Source organism: Cucumis sativus, chromosome 7 (genome assembly GCF_000004075.3).
Source record: "Cucumis sativus cultivar 9930 chromosome 7, Cucumber_9930_V3, whole genome shotgun sequence".
NCBI classification, from domain to species: Eukaryota; Viridiplantae; Streptophyta; class Magnoliopsida; order Cucurbitales; family Cucurbitaceae; genus Cucumis; species Cucumis sativus.
Genome location: NC_026661.2, coordinates 1,592,697 through 1,612,418, shown reverse-complemented (window position 1 = coordinate 1,612,418; position 19,722 = coordinate 1,592,697). Strand labels below are relative to the sequence as shown.

At 31.2% G+C, this 19,722-nt stretch overlaps 3 protein-coding genes and 1 long non-coding RNA gene across 4 annotated transcripts; 1 reads left to right on the top strand and 3 right to left on the bottom strand.

Moving 5' to 3' along the window:
• Window positions 1-1,694: 1,694 nt before the first annotated feature.
• On the bottom strand, window positions 1,695-7,767 carry LOC101219895 (mitochondrial phosphate carrier protein 1, mitochondrial). The gene is made up of 6 exons (XM_004144847.3): window positions 7,365-7,767; window positions 5,809-6,158; window positions 5,674-5,717; window positions 4,536-4,750; window positions 3,758-3,882; window positions 1,695-2,260 (listed from the first exon to the last, which is right to left on the bottom strand). The coding sequence occupies exons 1-6, from the start codon at window positions 7,503-7,505 to the stop codon at window positions 2,203-2,205; spliced, it is 933 nt and encodes a 310-aa protein (XP_004144895.1). The 5' UTR covers window positions 7,506-7,767; the 3' UTR covers window positions 1,695-2,202.
• LOC116405065 lies at window positions 2,731-3,587 on the top strand. The gene is made up of 2 exons (XR_004218120.1): window positions 2,731-3,122; window positions 3,281-3,587. It is a non-coding gene; the product is annotated as an uncharacterized LOC116405065 (long non-coding RNA).
• Window positions 7,768-9,796: 2,029 nt separating the features above from the next.
• On the bottom strand, window positions 9,797-11,440 carry LOC101222129 (homoserine kinase). Its single transcript, XM_004153414.3, has one exon. It carries the CDS (start codon window positions 11,305-11,307, stop codon window positions 10,186-10,188), a length of 1,122 nt encoding a protein of 373 aa, XP_004153462.1. The 5' UTR covers window positions 11,308-11,440; the 3' UTR covers window positions 9,797-10,185.
• A 2,784-nt stretch (window positions 11,441-14,224) lies between these two features.
• LOC101222365 (40S ribosomal protein S11) lies at window positions 14,225-16,318 on the bottom strand. The gene is made up of 6 exons (XM_004153415.3): window positions 16,179-16,318; window positions 16,027-16,067; window positions 15,813-15,913; window positions 14,833-14,977; window positions 14,657-14,746; window positions 14,225-14,570 (listed from the first exon to the last, which is right to left on the bottom strand). The coding sequence occupies exons 1-6, from the start codon at window positions 16,188-16,190 to the stop codon at window positions 14,480-14,482; spliced, it is 480 nt and encodes a 159-aa protein (XP_004153463.1). The 5' UTR covers window positions 16,191-16,318; the 3' UTR covers window positions 14,225-14,479.
• Window positions 16,319-19,722: the final 3,404 nt, after the last annotated feature.

Below are 19,722 nucleotides of genomic sequence, written 5' to 3'. Positions count from 1 at the left end.
GCGCGTGCGTTTCATTTCCATTTCTTTTTTCTTTTCTCTCCAAAAACCTTTCTATTTTTAGAATATTCATCCTGTCGGAATTTTCGTATTTCTCTCATCTCCCTTTTTCATTTTTTTTTTTTATTTCTTATAAGATTCTATTAACTTCTTTTCCGGCTTGTGCAATCGGAATGAATCGACGGTAATTTAAAAGTGAACCGTGTAATTTTGTTTTTGCGTTGTTTACTTCATTGTGCACACGTACTAATATATGGGATCCACGTCAAAATCAGTAAACAAAAGTCATAATTCGATTAACGAGTGAAAGATGATCAATCCGATTGTGTCAAAAAAATTATTCTTTGCTGTTATTGTTACTGTTTGAGACACTGTTACAATGACTATTATAGTTATTATTATCACTTTTTGAGAAAAAGAAAACTATGAATTTTGGTTCATTTGTCGTTATCGTCCAAAAGATGACATGATAAATTTGACAAAAATCATAATTTTAGGTAAATGTAAGAAAAAACAATCAAATTACATTTACGTCTATTACTTGATTTATCAATGAAATTTCATTATAATTATACCAAGGTAAATATGACAATAGTGTTCTCCAAATTGAAATTGAAATAGTTACTTCTCTAATTTTATCTAAAGTCCTTATTGTTATATTAGGAAAAAAATTAGTTTAATTTGCAATATTGAAAAAAAATCCATAACTAGTTTTAACCTAGTTGATAGGCTTGAACTAGATGATAAAACGTTTAAATTAATTAGATGGGTAATTATTTTCATTTTATTAGAAAATAAATAAAATATAACTAAAATATTTTTCCCAAAATGAAAATTTAAATAAGTTGTGCATGAACACCAACCAATTCAATTATTGAAGTTGGAAAATCATTGGGGGGGAAAAGGAAGAAAGAAGAAAACAATCAACATAATTCTAAATGACATGATTGCACATCTTTTGGTACCATAAAAGATTTGTCAACTTTGACAACCAATTACAACCTGCAACCAATATTTGCAATGCAAATTCATATATATATATATAAATACTTGATTATCAAATTTATCCTATGTTTATAAACATTAAACTGCATGGAACATTCCAATTTAACGATATAATGATGCAGCTAACTTTACCTCTATGACATTTCCATATAAGTTGCTTCATTGGATAATGAATTCAAGAGGCTGCTTAGATATAACTCATGCAATGGTGCAAAACCACCAACTATATCTTCACTGCCTCTCCGAATAATTTCTCATATAATTTTGAGATACATTGAACATTTTTGGGTGAACTTTTTGTTACGTAGAATGAGGAGTCCCACTCATAGAATGATCAAAATCTACATATATTTTTAGATATTTTAGATAAATGATACACTAATATCTCAACATACTATAGATATTTTTTTAGATATTGTGTCAAATGTTTTTGGTCATTCTATGAGTGGGACCCTTAGTTTTTGTGACAGAGAGGATTGTGTATTGTTTTATATATAATGCTTTCTCTATATAGTTACTTTCAAACATGTCTTCAATCTTACAAAAGTCCAGGAACTAAAAAATCATTTTAACTGCATTTTCCAAATTCATTTGCATTCATATCAATATATATATATATATATAGAGAGAGAGAGAGAGAGAGAGAGAGAAATCAAAGAACTTTAATGAATATGTATAGATATATATATATATATAGCAAATGTGTTTTTCCATATCAATTTCATCATATACAACTGCCAATGCAGATGAACAAAAGAAACACTATTCTACTTCATTACCTACAGCTCCTCCCAAAAGGAAAATAATATCTATAAAAGAAGAAATTCAAATATCTGACAAATACAGATTTCGACCGATAAGTTCAACGCGATCGAACAAAAATTATAAGGATTCCAGTAAGCTATTTACTATAACCCTCAGGGCATTTGGTCAGAAGTAGAGTTTTTCTGTTACTCTTTAGCTAAGACGACAGCTAGTAGTGAAGAAGAACAAGGCAAAAAAGAAGCAAATTTTGTGGCTTTAACAACAGAGACGCAACCAAATTTTAATTTATTTAAATGGCAATAGGAGGTAAAAAAAATACTAATAACAAAAAAAATTGCCATGTTTTCGTCAAGTGTGAACCTGGTTATTGATATTTTCCCAAAGTTTGCATTGCCCTTTTGACGATCAACCAGTTCTTCCCTTCACCAGAAAGCTCTAAGTTGATAGTTTTGCTTCTTCCAATTTTTTGTTGTTGATCCCTCCACTTGTAGGCCTAAATTATAGAAAAACAAAAAAAGTTGGTAGTAAGTAGACATAATGGTTTTGTTTGACTAATAATCATAAAAATTTTAGCTTGCAACAATATTTTTATTTTATTTTTTAATTATAAGTTTTTGAACACGTTTACATGTACCTTAAATCACATAAGAACTACCTGTCAAAGAACTCATTGAATAATTAAATATCTTAGAATTTGTCACTTCAAAGAGATTTGAATTTAAAGTTTGGTCGTTCGACTATCAAATTCAATTATGGCGGCGTTAGCATTGGCACTGGGACATGTTAGGATAAAGAAGAATGAGATAACCTTTATATAAGAGGATTGCAAGGCAATAACATAGCAATGTTAACCCAAAAAGATCAAAGAGACCACTAAGACCATTTAAAAGAAAGAAAGGAAAGGAAAGGAAAGGAAAAATAAAAAAATGAAAAAAAAATTAAATTTGCCACTTTACTAAAAGATTAAAAAACTTTGATATCACTTGAATCTTCTTTATTATTTTGATCTATATGATGTGATAGAGATTTTAATTCTCTGATTTCAATTTGTAGAAACTTTTGTTTTGAGTTGAAAACAAAATATTTCTTGGCTTGTATTAGGGGAAAGTAAAACAAACAAACAAAACAAAACAAAACAAAAAAGAGGAAAAATATCCCAAAAATCTGAAGTTCATGTTATAGTTATGATTTTTGTTTATATTAATGTGCAGACCTCCACGAATCAAAACCAGTGCAAAGAAACGGTAACAAAAACACAATTTTCAAAAAACCAAATTATTAAACAGGCTTCAATTTAAAATTATTAATGTTTGGCTAAGGGGCTTGAAGCTAAGAACTAGGAGGTCATCATCATGGTATAAAAGGGCTCATAATCATTCTTCCTTCTTTTCCAATAGATTAACATATCATTCTTCCTTCTTTTCCAATAGATTAACATATCATTCTTCCTTCTTTTCCAATAGATTAACATACCTTTCCATGATCACTCTTCCTTTGTTTTTGTGGTTTGCAGGGTGTGGCTATTTAATGAGCCCTCTGATGAGCAGAATAATAGAGTATTTAGAGGTATGAAAATGAATCTCAGTGATATTTGATTGCTTGTCAGATTCCATGTTTCCCCCAAAGGCTTAGATCTCGAAGAGCACTTGTATTTACTTATATCGTTTAGTTGCTGCACCTCTCTTCGATTTCGTTCTTTTTTGAGCTTGGTTTTTGTTGTGCGTCCTCGTTTTATTTCAGTTTCTTCTCAATGAAAGTATTTGTTTTCATTTTTTATTTATCATTTATTTAAAAAAGGAAAGGAAAGGAAAAAAAAAAAAGAAAAACCCTCGTCTCCACTTCTAATGCATTTGATAGCATATGTTGTTTAAGCACTTTTTTCCGTTAATACATTAGAAGTTATTGCCTATTGCATAGGAGAAAAAATTGTAACCAGAAGCAAAAAAATATATCATGAAGTACTGTAATAGAGTGTAGAAAATACACTTACAGTCCACTTAGCACTTTAATGGTGTCATAGAAGAACCACTGCAAAGTAACAAGAGGACCAACAATTGTAATTCTGACAGGAAGGCTTCTAATAAATAGATTTCCAAATCCTATCTTCTTCACTGCCTGCAAGAACAAAATCCAAACAGACACCATATAGTTTTACTTCGTCTCTTGAGAAGAGCTTTTAAAAGCGTGAAGCATACAAAAGTGCAATACTCCTTTGGAGCTTAAGCACAAGGTGAAAAAAATGAACAATAGAGCCTTTTATTAGAGATTAAGGAGAAAGTGACACTTTCTTTAAGAATACTACCATTAACTAGGTTTAAATACTATTTTGGTCTTGTACTTGCAAAATGTTAAATATTGATCATTGTACTTTCAGCTTTGGCTCATTTTGGTCCTATGCTTTCAAAGTGTCTATTTTAGTGCCTACACTATAGCACTACTAAATAAGGGATCATTTTGAGCTTTAAGAAATGAAAACAAAGAGGCCAAAATGATCCTTGTTTAAATATATAGTACCAAATCGATCATTTTGAAAGTAGAAGAAACAAAATAAACTAAAGTTGAAAGTCAGGGACCAAAATGAACATTTTAAAAATTTAGAGAACAAACGAAGCAAAACCAAAAGTCTAGAAATTGAAATAGTATTGAAATCTTCTTTTCGTAAAAGGAAGGGTTGTCAGTAAAATGCTTTATTAAGGGCGACTTGTTTAAGATTTGATATTCTGGATGCCTAAGCATGTTTGTTAAAAACTTAGAGAGAGAGAGCCCACCTGCAGCACATTATCAGCCTTCTTATTATAAAGAGAGGAAACAATGTTATCAGCTGGATTTGAGACAAAAGTACCAACAGCTCCAGCTGTATAGCCAGCTAAACATGTAACACCAAGCTGTTGGGTTCTTGAGCAATCTTCCTTTCTGCGCTTAATGATATTCTGATATATGAAGTTCACTGAATGCTCAAATGTTGAGAACATTATCATGGAGACTGTCAAAGACAACTCAAAAAAGAAACACAAATCAAAACCTGGAGAATAACCACCTCAGTAAAACATAAAATCACGGACAAGTTATTATTGGTTCAATTGACATGTCTCCAACACTCTCTTTTACAGTTCATTAAATGCAACAATGTTTTTATGCCTGTTTAGGTCCAAGTTAGTATCGTACACCATGTAACTTCATAACATTTGTAGTAACTTTCACTGAAATTTTATCTAAAAAGTGAAAAGGCCAAATGTTCGCTAGTTTGCATTGAACAGTATTGTTCTTAGTTGTAAAGTTCTCAGAGTCATAAAAATGAAGTTGAGTATGGATAAAAGTGATGATCTTTACACATTATCAAGCAGAAAAAGTAGAAGAAGATATGAGCAATATTATCAACCAAATAACAAAATCTAAGGCACTGTTTGATAACTATTTGATTTTTAGTTTAAAGTTGTACTTGTTTATTCTAATTTCTTTACCATAGTTTTCATCTTCCTGTGTAACATTTGAGTTATTAGCAAAATTCTCAAAATAAAAACAACTTTTAAAAACTATTCCTTCTTTAGGTTATAATTATTTTTTAAATGCTCCCAGAAAGTACACGACAAAACAAAGAAACCAACAAGTTGAAGTGTAGTGTTAATAAGCTTAATTTTAAAAATTGTAAAGCAAGAAAATCAAGGGGCCTAAGTAACTTGTTCTAGGTAACTTCTTTGCATTTCACAAGCCATGACATTGTAAAAAAATTGCAAGGGCAATCAGGCTTTTGAAGTACTCATTACCAATTCACAATGACCTGAGAACGAAAGTTACAAACTTCTGATGTAAGAAATATTAATGAATATCTTTCATTTGTATCTAAGCCATAAAATTTCTTGCAACAGATGTCAGAGCTAAAAAAATGCACTGAGTTAGAAATGTTACATGGAAGATTCCGTCCCCAAAGTGGAAAAAGGCCTCTGTAGAAACTGTAGTAAGAGATATACACGGATGAGTATTATTGAAGATGGAAAAGAAGACAAGGCATGCAATATTCTTTTTCCAGTTCTCATTGCTTACCCCGAAAGACCTTCACTGTAGTATAACTTTGGGAACCCATCAGCCAACCCCTTGGCATAATAGGGTTGTGCCTGGACTCTGACCTTGACAGCCTCAAAAGGACAGAGAGCAATGTCGGCAAAAACTTGAGCAGAAGCACTGCTGAGAAAGTATATGGAACTTCTACTGTGGCCTTCCAGCAAATCAGAGTAAAACTTCTTAAAGTACTCATAGAGACCGAATTTGAAGCCGCCTTGAACTCCATACCCAAATAACTTGCCCGACCAACCTCTCCAAAGGGATGAAGGACCCTGTTCCCTCCAAAGAATAGAAAAACCAGAAGAAATGCCACTGTACTTGATTGGATTAACCTAAGGAAGAAAACCAATTCATAAGTCATAAGTCATAAGATAAGCTTTATTTTCAGGTTCCTGTTTCAACTCTAAATGGATGGAAAAACTGAGGACCAATTACTATTTGAATCACTAAAAAAGATGTATAAATCTTAGATTAACTTCTGAAAGTGAACCGGAATATTGGCAGCCTACTCCTTGAATTATGCTCATGGTTCACCCCCACAAATGCCAGAGGCTTCGTTAACTCTAAAGCAAGTTATAAAGACAAGCATTTTCATATCATGAATTTCAAATTGAAGTTTTAAACCTCTTTCTCTCAGAATATCGAATGATAGAAAGAGAGAAATATAATTATATAGATAGATTTGATAGTCGTATCCTTATTGTAGAACTGAACCTGCCTTGCCACAGTTGCCTAAACCATTTATGATGGTTATTTCTGGCCTGGCTTTTGATGATCTAGGGAAAATTCTTGACCCCAAATCATGATGGATATTTCCAAAGATCCCAAAGGAAACTCTAGGGTATATCTTCAAGTGCATCATGTTGTTCATTTCTACGGGAAAAAAAGAAGCATATGAAAGAACAAACTGAACAAAAACAGCAGCCTAACTGGCATCTCTACAACTAAAAATTTGAAGAATCTAATCCTCAAACCAAAGCAAGCCATTACTGTACTGGAAAAGGGTGACAAATGGCATGACAAAACGTCTCAAAATATGAAGCTCAACATCTCTTTGCTACTTTTTTCTGATTGGAACTAGTTTCATTGAGAAAAAATGAAAAAATACAAGTACAACGAAAACCAAGACCACAAAACCTCTCTAAAGAAAGGATTTCTAACTAAGTAAGATATTACCTAGAAGATAATTACAAAAACTCTTGAACCCCAAACCCAAAGAAAAACATAAAACCTCACCAAGGACCAAATATCACTATGATCCTTCTCCAAACTTTCTTGTTCCTTAACCCCAAATATCCCACAATGCACAGACGTCAACAAACTATAAAAACCGGCATTTCTCTTTGAAAGCTGAAGGTGGATGGAGAAGGAGCTCTTTTCTCAATCTCATACTACAAGTAAAGTCGCAAACTATCTAACATTTTAACCAAAGAATTCTTGAGGAAAACAAAAGAACAACATAATCTCTTCACAGACAATCAAAACAACCTAATAGGAGATTATGAGTATAAAACGTAACAAAGAAAACAGAAACTTACCTGCATATTAACCTTCAAGACATCAAGAGGTGTAATAGCAAGATGAGTAGTCCCAGCACTGAGCATTCCTCCAACAGCACATAGACCATAATACCCAGCTGAAAACTCCTGACAAACCCTTCTTCCTTCAACCCCTTCCATCAATTCCCTGTCTCTAAACCCTTTCTTCTTGTTCTAAAATCTTACTTCCACAAACCCCACATTTTATCAAATCACTCCCAATGCTTTTTCAGTGAGACCCGTCAAAGAATTCGATCGAAAGTTTTGTCTTGGAAAGAAGCGGTGTGTACCTTATAAAATAAACACAGGGAGAGACTGCGCTGCTCGTTAGGCATGAAGATCAGCTCTGAGTACGTGAAGGGTTTTGGAAATTTTTTGTCGTAAAAAGAAAATTTTCACTTTCTTGCTAGGAATATGGCCACGTTCACAGTTATGGGAATATGGCCACGTTCGCAGTTGGAAAATACGTGGCCCAAAAACTTCGGAATAAATTTGTGAAAGTTCTTAGTCGTTGATCTTGACAACGACGAACAAATTCATCCTTTCATTTTGGGGTTACTGTCATGACTCACCTAACTAACATGTGGGTTTTGGAACAATTGGAGCAATTTTGTTATCAAAGCAATTTACCGAATTTTAAGAATAATATCAATTTAAACTACTTTAAACGTCTATTTTAGTTGTAATTTTTTTTTTAAAATAACATATTTTAGTACACATTGTTAGAATTTTATTAACGAAATAATGTGATAATGCCCTATGTATTTATGGAGTATTAGGAATCTTTTAACTCTTTCTACTCACTATCATAGATGGTTTGATTTGACCATGTCTCGTGATATTTTGATATACTTTCTTTGTTAGAGTATTAAACATTAGGTTAGAGTTAAGATGATATGTAGTTAGGTTTATTATTGTTGTGTAAAAAGCCCAATGGGCCTCCCTTAGTCCATAGTATTTAATGTTTACTATAAACCCTAATTAGGGTTAATTAAATCTCTACATTTTACCATGTTTTTAGTTCTTTGGTTTTATTGTTTTGTCCTTCATCGTCAAGAAGAAGAAAAAGTAGTCGGAAAGAGGTGTTAACTTGTACAATTAACGAGAGTTAAAAGGATTTAAATATATAGTTTAATTAATCTAAAATTTACAGTGTAGAATGATATTCTTCTTTACCAAAGAAATTAAATGTTACAAACATAACAAAATAGTGAATCAAATTTGGCAAACAAATATTAAAATTGAGTTAAAATTGAGCAAGAGCTAAAGTTGACAAAAATGTTGACAAAAATGATATCGGACTTCATTTCTATGTATAATACTCAAATCATTTTTAAATAGAATAAAAATATTTAGAAAATATAGCAGAAGTTTAAATTTTATCAATAATAGACATTAATAAACTTACACCCGAAATCATTCTATTAGAATTGTATGGTACAAGTAAGGACATTATATGTTTGTTCGAAACTCTAGAAAAACTCATGAAAATCTGAAATCGTTGATTGAATTATAATTTTGCTATATTTTATAGATATTTTTTAGAGTTTACCATTTATAATAATTCCATTATAATTATTTTCAAAATTAGCACACTGGAAGTTCGGCTTAATTGTTCATATTGGCTTAATTGTTCATATTTAAGATTGGTGAAGTTTTTTATACTCTTTCTTCTCCATCTGCTTCATTTAGATTGATTGGAGAAAGGGCATCTCTAACCAGAATTCAATAGAATAAACTCTATGTCACTCGATGGAATAAACTTTATGTCACTCGATAGAATAAACTTTATGTCACTCGAGTTACGCTCACGTAAATATTAGGTTTTAAAATGTAAATATTACATTTTTATTTTTTGAACATAATTTTCATTTGATGTTTATTTGACGACCATTTCATTTTCTATTTTTAAAATTTAAATTTATTTCCTCTCAATGTCTAATAAAAATGCTTTTTATTTTCTTAAAGTAAAACTAAATTTCAAAATAAACAAAAAATAAAAACTTGATAAGTTTTTTAAAACACTATATGAGTAGAAACTATTTGTGGTTTGAATCCTTCCACCTTTTGACCATATTAAGAAAGAATGGGGTTAAGTGTTTAGCAATTTGACATGCCCTCACTCCCTCGACGTGGATAGTTAAAAATAAAAAGGTATAATTCAATATTTATTACCCTGGATGAAAACAACATTATGGATGTCAAACAAAAATTATTTTCATAACATTGAACTACTAAAAGCAACTTGGTACTTGGCAGCAAAAGCAATCAAAATCACTCCAAACCTGGCTTGAGGGGTTTAATCTTAAAGAGTTAAAATATCACTCTAACAATGGATTATGCCTTCCTCAAAGCCTTTCGAATATACCCTTAGAAGAACATTGTAAAGCCAGCTAGCTTTTGAAATCAATTTTAACAATTATTCTACTACTATCAAAATAGCTTTTTAAGCTTAGAATTATTCTCCTCAGTTGGCTAATTTTGCTTTTATGGGTTTTTTAACCAACATTCTACATTTTTATGCAAATAATAAGGATCAAAACCCAATATGAAGCTAATCTATAGGAATAAAACTACCATCAATCAAAACCTTAAAAAGATAAACAAAAAAAGAAACATGCCTCTTGGTTGGAAGAGAGAATCAGCACAAGATCATTCCAATCCATGCTTCTGCAATCAAAACAACAAAAAACATAGCATGAGATAATTCAGATACCCATTTCTATGGCGGAATCAAATTTATTAACCATATCTCAAATGATGAAGCCACAGAAAGTCAGCATTTGAAGCAGAGCATCAAAGTATCATAAACATATGCTTCTCATAAAACTCTATCTAAAGGAGTTGATCCAATAAGCCTTGCACCAACTCGATCTAGTCTCTTTACAGATGCCGTAGCTTTCAAATTTCCTTCCTTCAGAAATGCCATAACCATCCTCTCACCAATCTCCTTCCCCTTCTCTTCGTTATCGATCACCGCCACCGCTGTTGGCCCTGCTCCGCTTATCGTGCACCCAAATGCCCCAGCAGCAATGGCTGCCTTCTTAACACCATCCATACCTGGAATCAACGGCGAACGCCTTGGTTCCACAATTTTGTCTGATGACAATGCTTTCCCCAATCCCATCGTGTCACCCTGCAGCACCGCAGCCACCAACGCCCCGGCTTGGCTGGAATTCCACACATGGTGTGGCATCCCAACTTCAGCAGGTAACGCAGCCCGCATTTTCTTCGTCGGTGCTTCGAATTCCGGGCTGACCAACACGAAGAACAGCTCCTTCTCGACGGGGAATTTCAAACGAATCAATTCCAAGGGTTCGTAATTTCGAATCAGAATGAAACCCCCCATGATAGCCGGTGCGACATTATCCGCATGGTACCCAGAAACCTTCTCTTCCGATTTCAACCCCGCGAGAACCAATTCCTCTACTCCTAATTTCCCACCGAACAATCCATTAACAGCAATCGCCGCAGCAGCTGCACTCGCAGCACTAGATCCCAATCCACTCCCTAACGGCAAACCTTTCTCAAGCGAAAGAGAAAGACCAACAGATCGGATCCCTAGCATTTTCATAACTTCAATAGCAGCAATACCAGCACAATTATAGAGAGGATTTTTACTAAGTTTATTCGTGTTATTCCCTGTAATATCAGAAATCGCAACTTCACCTGGATGAACATTGGAATCAACACTAAGAGAGACATAATCTCCCAAGCCATCAACAGCGCAGCCAAGGAAATCAAACCCAGGACCTAAATTAGCGACGGTTGCAGGAGCAAACGCCTTGACGGAAGAGAAAACGGGTTGAGGTTCGACGGAAGTGACGGCGGTTCTAGATGGAAGAGACAAACTGCACCTGAAGAGAACAGGTTTAGGGTTAGATAAAGAAACTGGAGGAATGGTCAACGACTTCAATGGCGGTTGATAGGAGAGCATAGCCATGGAAGGAAGTGTGAAAAAAGAGAGAGAGTGAGAGAGAGAGTTTTGAGATCGAAACCTGAAAATTTATGTGAGAGATGAAGAAATAATTTTCAGGTTCAGACGCTTTAGCGCAGTCAAGGAAGAAGATGAAGAACCTGAAGGCTGGATCTTTATATAAGGGTAAGGAAATTACCGTTTTAGATTTATCTTTTATTGAATAAGAGATGTCAAAAAGCCATTGGAATGATGGATAAATTGGTCATTTCAATATATGATCTAATTTGTGTTGTTTCATTTCGAATTTCGACTATATCGTAAATAGTTTTAAAATTATTGTATTTTCTTTAAAGTAAATATAATCATGAGCTTTGATTTCCATTTAAATACCTTTTAATGTGGAAATCAATTTATGAAATATAAAAATTAATTAATAAGATGCCCTTCGTTGCTCTAAATATAATATAAGTAATAAATAATAAATTTGTTGACCTAAAATATTTATTAATTGATTTGAATATAATCTTTTTGTGTCTTTTTATAGTTTTTCCAAAAGTGTCAATTTACTTTTATATTTCGTTGATATTTTGGCTAACACCAAAATTAAAAACATTACTTATAACTATGGTTCAAAATAGGTGTACGTTATTAATAAGGGTCTAGATTTTATGAAAATATGATGTCGATGAAAGTTTTAGAAAAATTTATGAAAATTTGTTACAATTAGTTCAGAAAACTTTGAGTGTGACCTAGTCAGACTACGTTAAACCGTTTTTAATGATGGTTTTTATATTTTTATATGTATAGTATAAAAGTTTGTTTTTACGTTTTTCTTTTTTTAGAAAAGGAAAATATTGATTGCAAAAATAAAGGAAATGAAATGTTTGCATTATTAGTATTTATAAATTACATACCGAATAGGCGAACACCAGAAAATAACATTGGAGCATCTAGTTCAAAGTCGTGATAATTTTAGTAGAAACTACAAATATTGGTCCCACGACATTCTATATTGAAAATGTTGAAAATGGTCATTTGAATGAAAATGATAGGACTCGTACAACCCAACATATAGACCCTATCGGTAGATGCATTTCATTGATCGATGATCATCCTCTTTTAGATGGATAATAACTATTTGGAAGAAAGTTAGGCAGAAAATTGTTATGGTCGAGTTTTTAAGAACCATTATAATATGAGTAAGTGTATTTACTGCTTCATCGTTTTCATGCTTGAATTTAAGGAATTCTCATTAGAATCAAAATATCTTGTATATTGTTTTCAATGAAATGATTTACCAATGGCAGCAATTCCTTCGTCCCATTGTGACAATTCAATAGAAAAATGTTTGAATGAAGTTAATAATAATTATATGTTATTTTCTCAATTTTGGTTTCTTTGAAAATTAAAGTTTTGGATAGTTAAAAAGATGAAAGTATTTACAAAATATAGAAGAAAAAATTAACGGATTAGAAAGAGTGATGAATTTTGTTATATTTTGTAAATAATTTCAAAACTTTGCTATTTTTAAAATTTTCAAAAGATATATATATTGTTGCATGAAATTATACAATTGGTGTAATCAAGAAACCCATAAACATTTAAAAAAATCAAAATTTCAATCCAAAATTTTCACTTAGATAGTAATAGACAATGACTAGAAAAGTTTAAATTAATATTGCTACTCTTCGGAGTAAAATGTTTTTTAAACAAAGCTAACATTGATAGAAGACTATTTTGAAGAAGAGTTTTGCAATTTTAAAAAGTAATTGTAAACATAGCTATGGTATTAAGAATATTAGCCTATATAATAACATGGGTAGCAAAATAACAAATATAGCAAAGTCTATTAACTTATAATTTTTTCGTTGATAGTCTTATGGCCATTTCGTTAATGATCTACTAGATAATGACAGACTATGTCATTGATATTCTATTCGATACTGCTATACCCTTGATCATCGTCCATAAAATTGTTACAAATTACAATTAACTGTTTAAAAATGAATGTATACTAATATAATTTTTTTTATTAATTTTAGAAAACACACCCCTCTGAATTTTGTTTTAAAGTATATCATTGGGGCTTTTTTTTCATTGAAATCAGATGAAATTTTTTTGGTTTGTAATGATTTAGACTGTGGACTTTTAATTTTACATTGTTGCAAATTTAAAAGTACAAATAACCAAATTGCATACCAAAGTCTAGATTGATACAAAATCAAAAGCTCATACACTACATCATTACAAAATATCACCAAAACAAAGCTCGTCTCCATTTAAGATATGATTAATTTTTTTATAATCTATCTATTAAAAATTTGCACAAAATATATATATAAAAAAGGTAAATATTATTATTATTACATAGTTATGAAAATGAATGAACGTCCACACTCATTGTAAAATTAAAAAGTTTCAAAACTCAAAATCAATCCAAACAACCAAAATCCCAAACTAACGCCCATTGGTTGATTTTATTAAAAATTAAAAAATTTTGAAAAACCAATCAAAACAGACCCATTCAACATGTTTCCCTTATTATAAAAGAACTATATCAGTTTATAGCCCAGGTTTTGCACTCAACCAACTGATAATCAACCATATTATGGAGTCGGTAAATATTGGCAAAATAGTTTGCATCAAAGCAAAAGGGAAAGAGAATTATTTACGGCAATAAAGTACTAAAAAGGTAGAATTGGTAGGAGACCATACTTAATTTAAAAACCAAAAACCAAAAACCGATATTCCAAAATAATAATTATTTGATTTAATCAAATTTTAAAACAAAAGCAAACTGAAAGAGAGGAGGTGTGACATTAATTCTTAAGGTTACCTTACTGAATCAAGGGTCTTGGTGAGTCACAAACATAATTGTTGTTCCAAGGTGGAAAGAATAAAAAATGAAATGCTGAAAACAAGCAATGGAAAGACAACCTCATAAATATAAAACTGACATGTATTAGAATGACCTAATAGAGATGAAGGAGATGTTGGTACTTCCAAAAACCCAAATTAGACAAGAAATCACAGCAAATAGAACATAATAAAACAGTCCATATTCATATCAAAATCCAGACTGCTAAGTCTTTCAAAACCCCTCTTACATCAAATATTGGCCCCTACTACAACTCTCAAAAGTTCTTTCTTGCTTCTTTTCTTTTTGTATCAAAAGCGGAAACCCCTACATCATAATTTAAATTCCAGCAAAAGCCTTCTTCCCACGACTTGAGGATCCAGCAGGAATGACCTTCAACACATTGAACCTCACTGTCTTCGACAATGGCCTGAAGTCCATACAGTAAATGTTAACAATTTTTCTTCAAAGAAACAAACAAAATAAGAATTGGAGAGAATCAGTCAAATCATGTACCTGCATTGGCCAATAATAACATGATCACCTTCCTTCACACGAAAGCAAGGAGATATGTGGGCAGGAATGTTTGAGTGCCTTTTCTCATACCTGAAGGGGAAGAGAAGAAACAAAGCATATCAGAACCACGAAGAAACAAATCAGCTCGGATGGGAGGTGGGGGATCAGGAAAGTACCTCTGATACTTCTTAACATAATGTAGGTAGTTCCTCCTTACAATAATGGTCCTGACCATCTTAGCGCTATGGCATGTTCCAGCTAAAATACGTCCCCTGATGGAAACGGTTCCAGCGAAGGGGCATTTCTTATCAATATATGTTCCTGCATGAATACAGTAGAATTGAAATAATCAGTCAGTAAATAGCCTTCTAACATTCAGCAACAACTCAAAAACCAACGGCAAGGCATTGCCCAAGTATAGGGGCTTGAAATTTGGAGATAAAGATGCATACAATACATATGGTAAAAGAGTATGCCATATTGCTTAGAAATTACCCTTTGCTGGATTGCATCTTTATTCAAAGAACACGATTGCAATGTAAGCCTAGATATTGGGCCTTGATAAAAATGAACACAGTACATAGGATAAGTGAGGAGACCAAGTCTAGAAAGTGGATGGGGGGCATTAGAATTCCAGTATTCAATCTTAATCTCTTTATGAACACAAAGCTATTATAAGATTACTTCTTATGATACATATTTGGTGGAGACTCTACAAAGACAAGCATCATTTGATCAACTTAAGTCTTTGATTTATCGGATTCCTTCAACCATCCATCAAATAGGGACCATCGTTCTATCTATGCAGAAAAAATACTCATTCTACACAAAAGCTATTAAAATCCCCAGCAGAACGATCCCTTCAGCTCAGAATATTTTTCCAATATATTCTATCACGGAGTTGTACACTCTCAGCATTAGAACAAATGGTGGTTAAATAAGCTTTCCTGCGGATATTGTATCAACGAAGAAGCAGCTCCAATTCATTGTGTTATAGGCATTAATAAACAAAAAATAAGCATACAAATATAATACAATGAAGCTCCATGCCGGGTTAAAAATGATCAAAACACTAAGCTAAATCAAAGGGCTAAACACTTTCATTTTAACAATCCAACAAACACAATCAGAGTTGTAAAAAATCGAAGGACAGAACCTTCAATGGCATCTCTTGGGGTCTTGAATCCTAATCCAATATTCTTCCAGAAACGGTTCCCGCCCTTTCCAGGTTTATTCCCTTTTGCAGTCTTTTTAGAGCTATTTTGATATCGAAAAAGAACAAAAATCATAAACATGAAATTAAAGAAGGATTACGGTAAACAGAACAACAATTCAAATAAACAACAAAAATAAAATTTCAATTGGTTTACCAGAGAAACACTTTAGGTTGCTTCAAAAAGGCCTTCTCGGTCTGTAGAAAAAGAAGGAAGAGTAGGGAGATGGAAAGTTAAAGTTAATAAAATGGAAACAGACAGAATAGACGAGAAAAGAAAAGAAGTGGAATTTCGGATTGAATAGAAACCTGTTCCGCCATGATTAGGGATTGTGAAGAGAGGAGGATTTGTGGTTTGCTCAGGCGGCCGAAGGAGACTTGATTACAGAAACCCTAAACCTGAGGTTCAGAGTGTTATAGATCAGACGACAATCAATAATGGGCTTTAACTTGAGAAATGGGCTTACCCAATAAAATGGGCTTTCTTTTAAAATAAAATACAAAATACAAAATACAAAATAATAAAAAAACAATTTATCTTTAAATTTCATAGAATAACCTAAAATTAATATTTAATAAATGTGTTATATTAATATTTCAATTTTCACCCTTAAAATTTTACAATATTTCGGGACATTTTAAACTTTTTAATACTCTTTTTCATTTTTTTAATTTCATAGTATTTTTAAAGAAAGAAGATAGGAAAATTAAAAAATTTTAAGGGTTGCAAATATATAAATATATTTTCAATTTCTCCGATATAAAAGATATAGGTGCAACTTTTTTTAAAAAAGAGTTATTATATTATTTAAAGAAATTTCTTTTTATGCGATTTAATGACTTTTGACTATTGATCAATTTGTCCTAAAACTCAATTTTTTTTTCGAAACCAATCATAAAAGTCATCGACCTCTCTAAAATTAGTCTTTTTTTTTTTTTTTTTGACAATTTTCCAGTTAGATTTTAGTTTATGAATTTTTTTAATTTGTTTACATAAAACTTTTAAACTTTTAACGTTGTGGAATAGGTTTTCCAACGTGTCATTATCACGATCGATGGTTTTTTTTTCTTACTCAATGTTCTTATAATTTGTTTGAAGATTTCAATCTTAATAAATAAAATTAAAAGGTATGGTGCAAGAAATGAGACATGAGAGGGTTGAGTTTTTGAAGAAAAATAAATAAAATTAGTTTTTTGGTTTATTTGATTGATTATGTTTTTGTATTGACATGAAAGATTGATAAAATATATTAGCAAAGATTTTTTGAAAATTTATTAATTTAATTAAACGATAAATCTACCGTCTAGTAATCCAAATATTAAAAGACATCACGTCATTCCGTTAGAAAATTGGTAGGATTTAACCAAAAGAACCAAAGTAAGCTCTTTTTAAAAGTTTAGAGACTAAAACAAATGATTTTAAAAGTTGAAGAACCAAAATAAAAAAACATATCTTACCAAAACAGGATCAAAACTTATTATTATAGAAGATTGATTAACAAATACAGAGACAATTCAGTCAACTTTAAAAAAATTATGATTATGAAAATGTCATTGTGTATACAGCAATATTTTGTTATATCTTCACTATTTTTTTTAGTGACACTAAGTATAATACTTTGTGTACTTTAAAATTAGATTCAGGATTTCTCATTGTTTGTATTCCAAACCTATCATGGTGTGACATCTTATTTAAATAGGCTTTTGTTAGGTTATTTGGAGAAAGAGATTTGTAAGAGTGAGCTTCGGGGTTTCTTTTCCTTCTTCATCATAGTAGGACCTGTAATATATTGTAAAAAAAGAAAAGTAGCTTCGAGTCTTGGGTGAATCAGTATAATTTTCAATGTCGTTCTTATTTTTTCCTTTCTTTGCTTATATGGCTCTCGAAGTGGGTTGAGAGTTTGAGATGTAATTTAGTTTCAAACTTTATTTGGCATTTGTGTAGTTGTAACCTTGATGATACTGAACCAATGAGCATCAACCGAGATAAAAGTAGAAGGAAAGAATACCTTTTCACCAATTGTATAAGTTTTATCAATTCCGCTTCAGATCCCCAGTATCAAAGAAATCATCAACCACGGTTGTGAATACCCCATTTTTTGTCCATGATAAGCGGGCATCACAAAGTTCTGGAGAGGTTAGGGACGCTGAAGCAAAAAAATAGCAGTACGACGACTTCTGTCTGGCAAATTTCAACTTGTCCAATTTGTTTGCAATGACCCATTTGTTCATACACATGGGAAATTAACTTACCAACAAGTGTTTCTCGTGTGCACTGCAAAATTTAAGCAGTTGATATAATTAAATCCAATATTAGGTCGGTTCATTGTTCAATTTCCCCCAAGGTCCTCTCACCCCCAACGCGCGCGCTCACACACATTAAGCTAAAGGACAAAAGGAAGAACAAAGAGAGTAAAAGAATTTGTAATGTACGCATACGTTGTTTTTGAAATCCTCACAATGTAACTTTTCGGTGCTCACTTATTTGATAAACATTCCAGAGTTGAAATATAGGGGACTCGAAAGCATTAACTGGTCGAAGATGAGCGGAGACAAAAGGATTTTTGGACTTGATGCTTAATTTAAAAAAATGAAAAAAAAAAGAGTTGAATATCACCCAACACAACTTTAATTTTAAAATGATACGCAATATCACAAATTCACATATACAGTGTATTTGCAAAAACCATCAATTTTGAAAAATATTAAATAATTTTTTATTTTCGAACTATATAAGATTACACAAACAATTTATGTCTCCAATTTAAACAAGATTTTTAGATTTTTAAGTTTCAAATCAATTAATTAACAATTTATTTATATAATTTATAATATATGTCAATATTACTATTTGAATTCAATTTTTGTTTGTTGAGAGGTTATATATGGTAATGACTATTTGAAATCAAATTTTGTTTTCACCTCTAAAATATGGTTATAATTTCTATCACTTTTCATTTTATAAATGCCTATAACACAGTTTCAATTTGAAGTTAGATTTTATTAGATAAAATCATTCATTTGAATTCTTTTAAACGATTATATCCTAAACTATTTATAAACATAAATTCAACATTTTTTAATTATTTATATTTCAAAATATTTATTAAAAAAAATTGAATTTAAATACCTAAAAAATACATATGCTTAATAACAATTTGAATTAAAAATATTATCATTTTAAAATCGTGTTAATTACGATTATCCACTTATTTTATTAAAGCAAATTCACTCCTATAGTCGTGCTATTTAGTTTAGTTGATCTCTCTAAAATAATCGCAAACATAAATTCAATATCTTTTGATTATTTATATTTCAAAATATTTATAAAATTTGAATTTAAATACCTCCAAAGTGCAAAAATTTCACTTTTTTATATTTTTAGCCGATTTTAGCTGTATAGAGAAAAATTCTTATCCGATAGGTACAATCTTTATTTGTGTAGGTTATAATGATGGAATATAACCAGAATGATATTTGCAAATAATTCTAATTGAATCAACATCTCTACATTTATGCCTACGATTTATATAGGATTTTCGTGTTTGTTTCAAATCAAGTAATTAACAATTTATTTAGGTATGGTTGTTAAAATTAAAATTTTGATCCTAAACCCTATAATTATGATGCATTTAATGTATATATGATTATTCTAAGAAAATTTTGATATTTTCCTACGATCGTGTTACTTGATTGATTTTCTTAAACTTTTCATATTTCTAATAACAATTTATATAATATAATAATAAACTGAAATTAAAGTTGTATCTTATCTCTATAATTTATAATTATGATGCATTTAATAGGATTATTCGAAGGAAATTTTGATATCTCTAAGATAATCTCAAACATA

Coding starts and splice junctions, on each gene's coding strand:
- LOC101219895 (XM_004144847.3), bottom strand. CDS start 7,505: ATGGAAGGGGTTGAAGGAAGAAGGGTTTGTCAGGAGTTTTCAGCTGGG. Junction 6,159..7,364: donor TCTTGAAGGTTAATATGCAG/GTAAGTTTCTGT, acceptor TTTCTTCCTTAG/GTTAATCCAATCAAGTACAG. Junction 4,751..5,673: donor TTGGGGACGGAATCTTCCAT/GTAACATTTCTA, acceptor TGTCTTTGACAG/TCTCCATGATAATGTTCTCA.
- LOC101222129 (XM_004153414.3), bottom strand. CDS start 11,307: ATGGCTATGCTCTCCTATCAACCGCCATTGAAGTCGTTGACCATTCCT.
- LOC101222365 (XM_004153415.3), bottom strand. Junction 14,978..15,812: donor CCCAAGAGATGCCATTGAAG/GTTCTGTCCTTC, acceptor GTATTCATGCAG/GAACATATATTGATAAGAAA. Junction 14,571..14,656: donor GTTATTATTGGCCAATGCAG/GTACATGATTTG, acceptor TATGGACTTCAG/GCCATTGTCGAAGACAGTGA.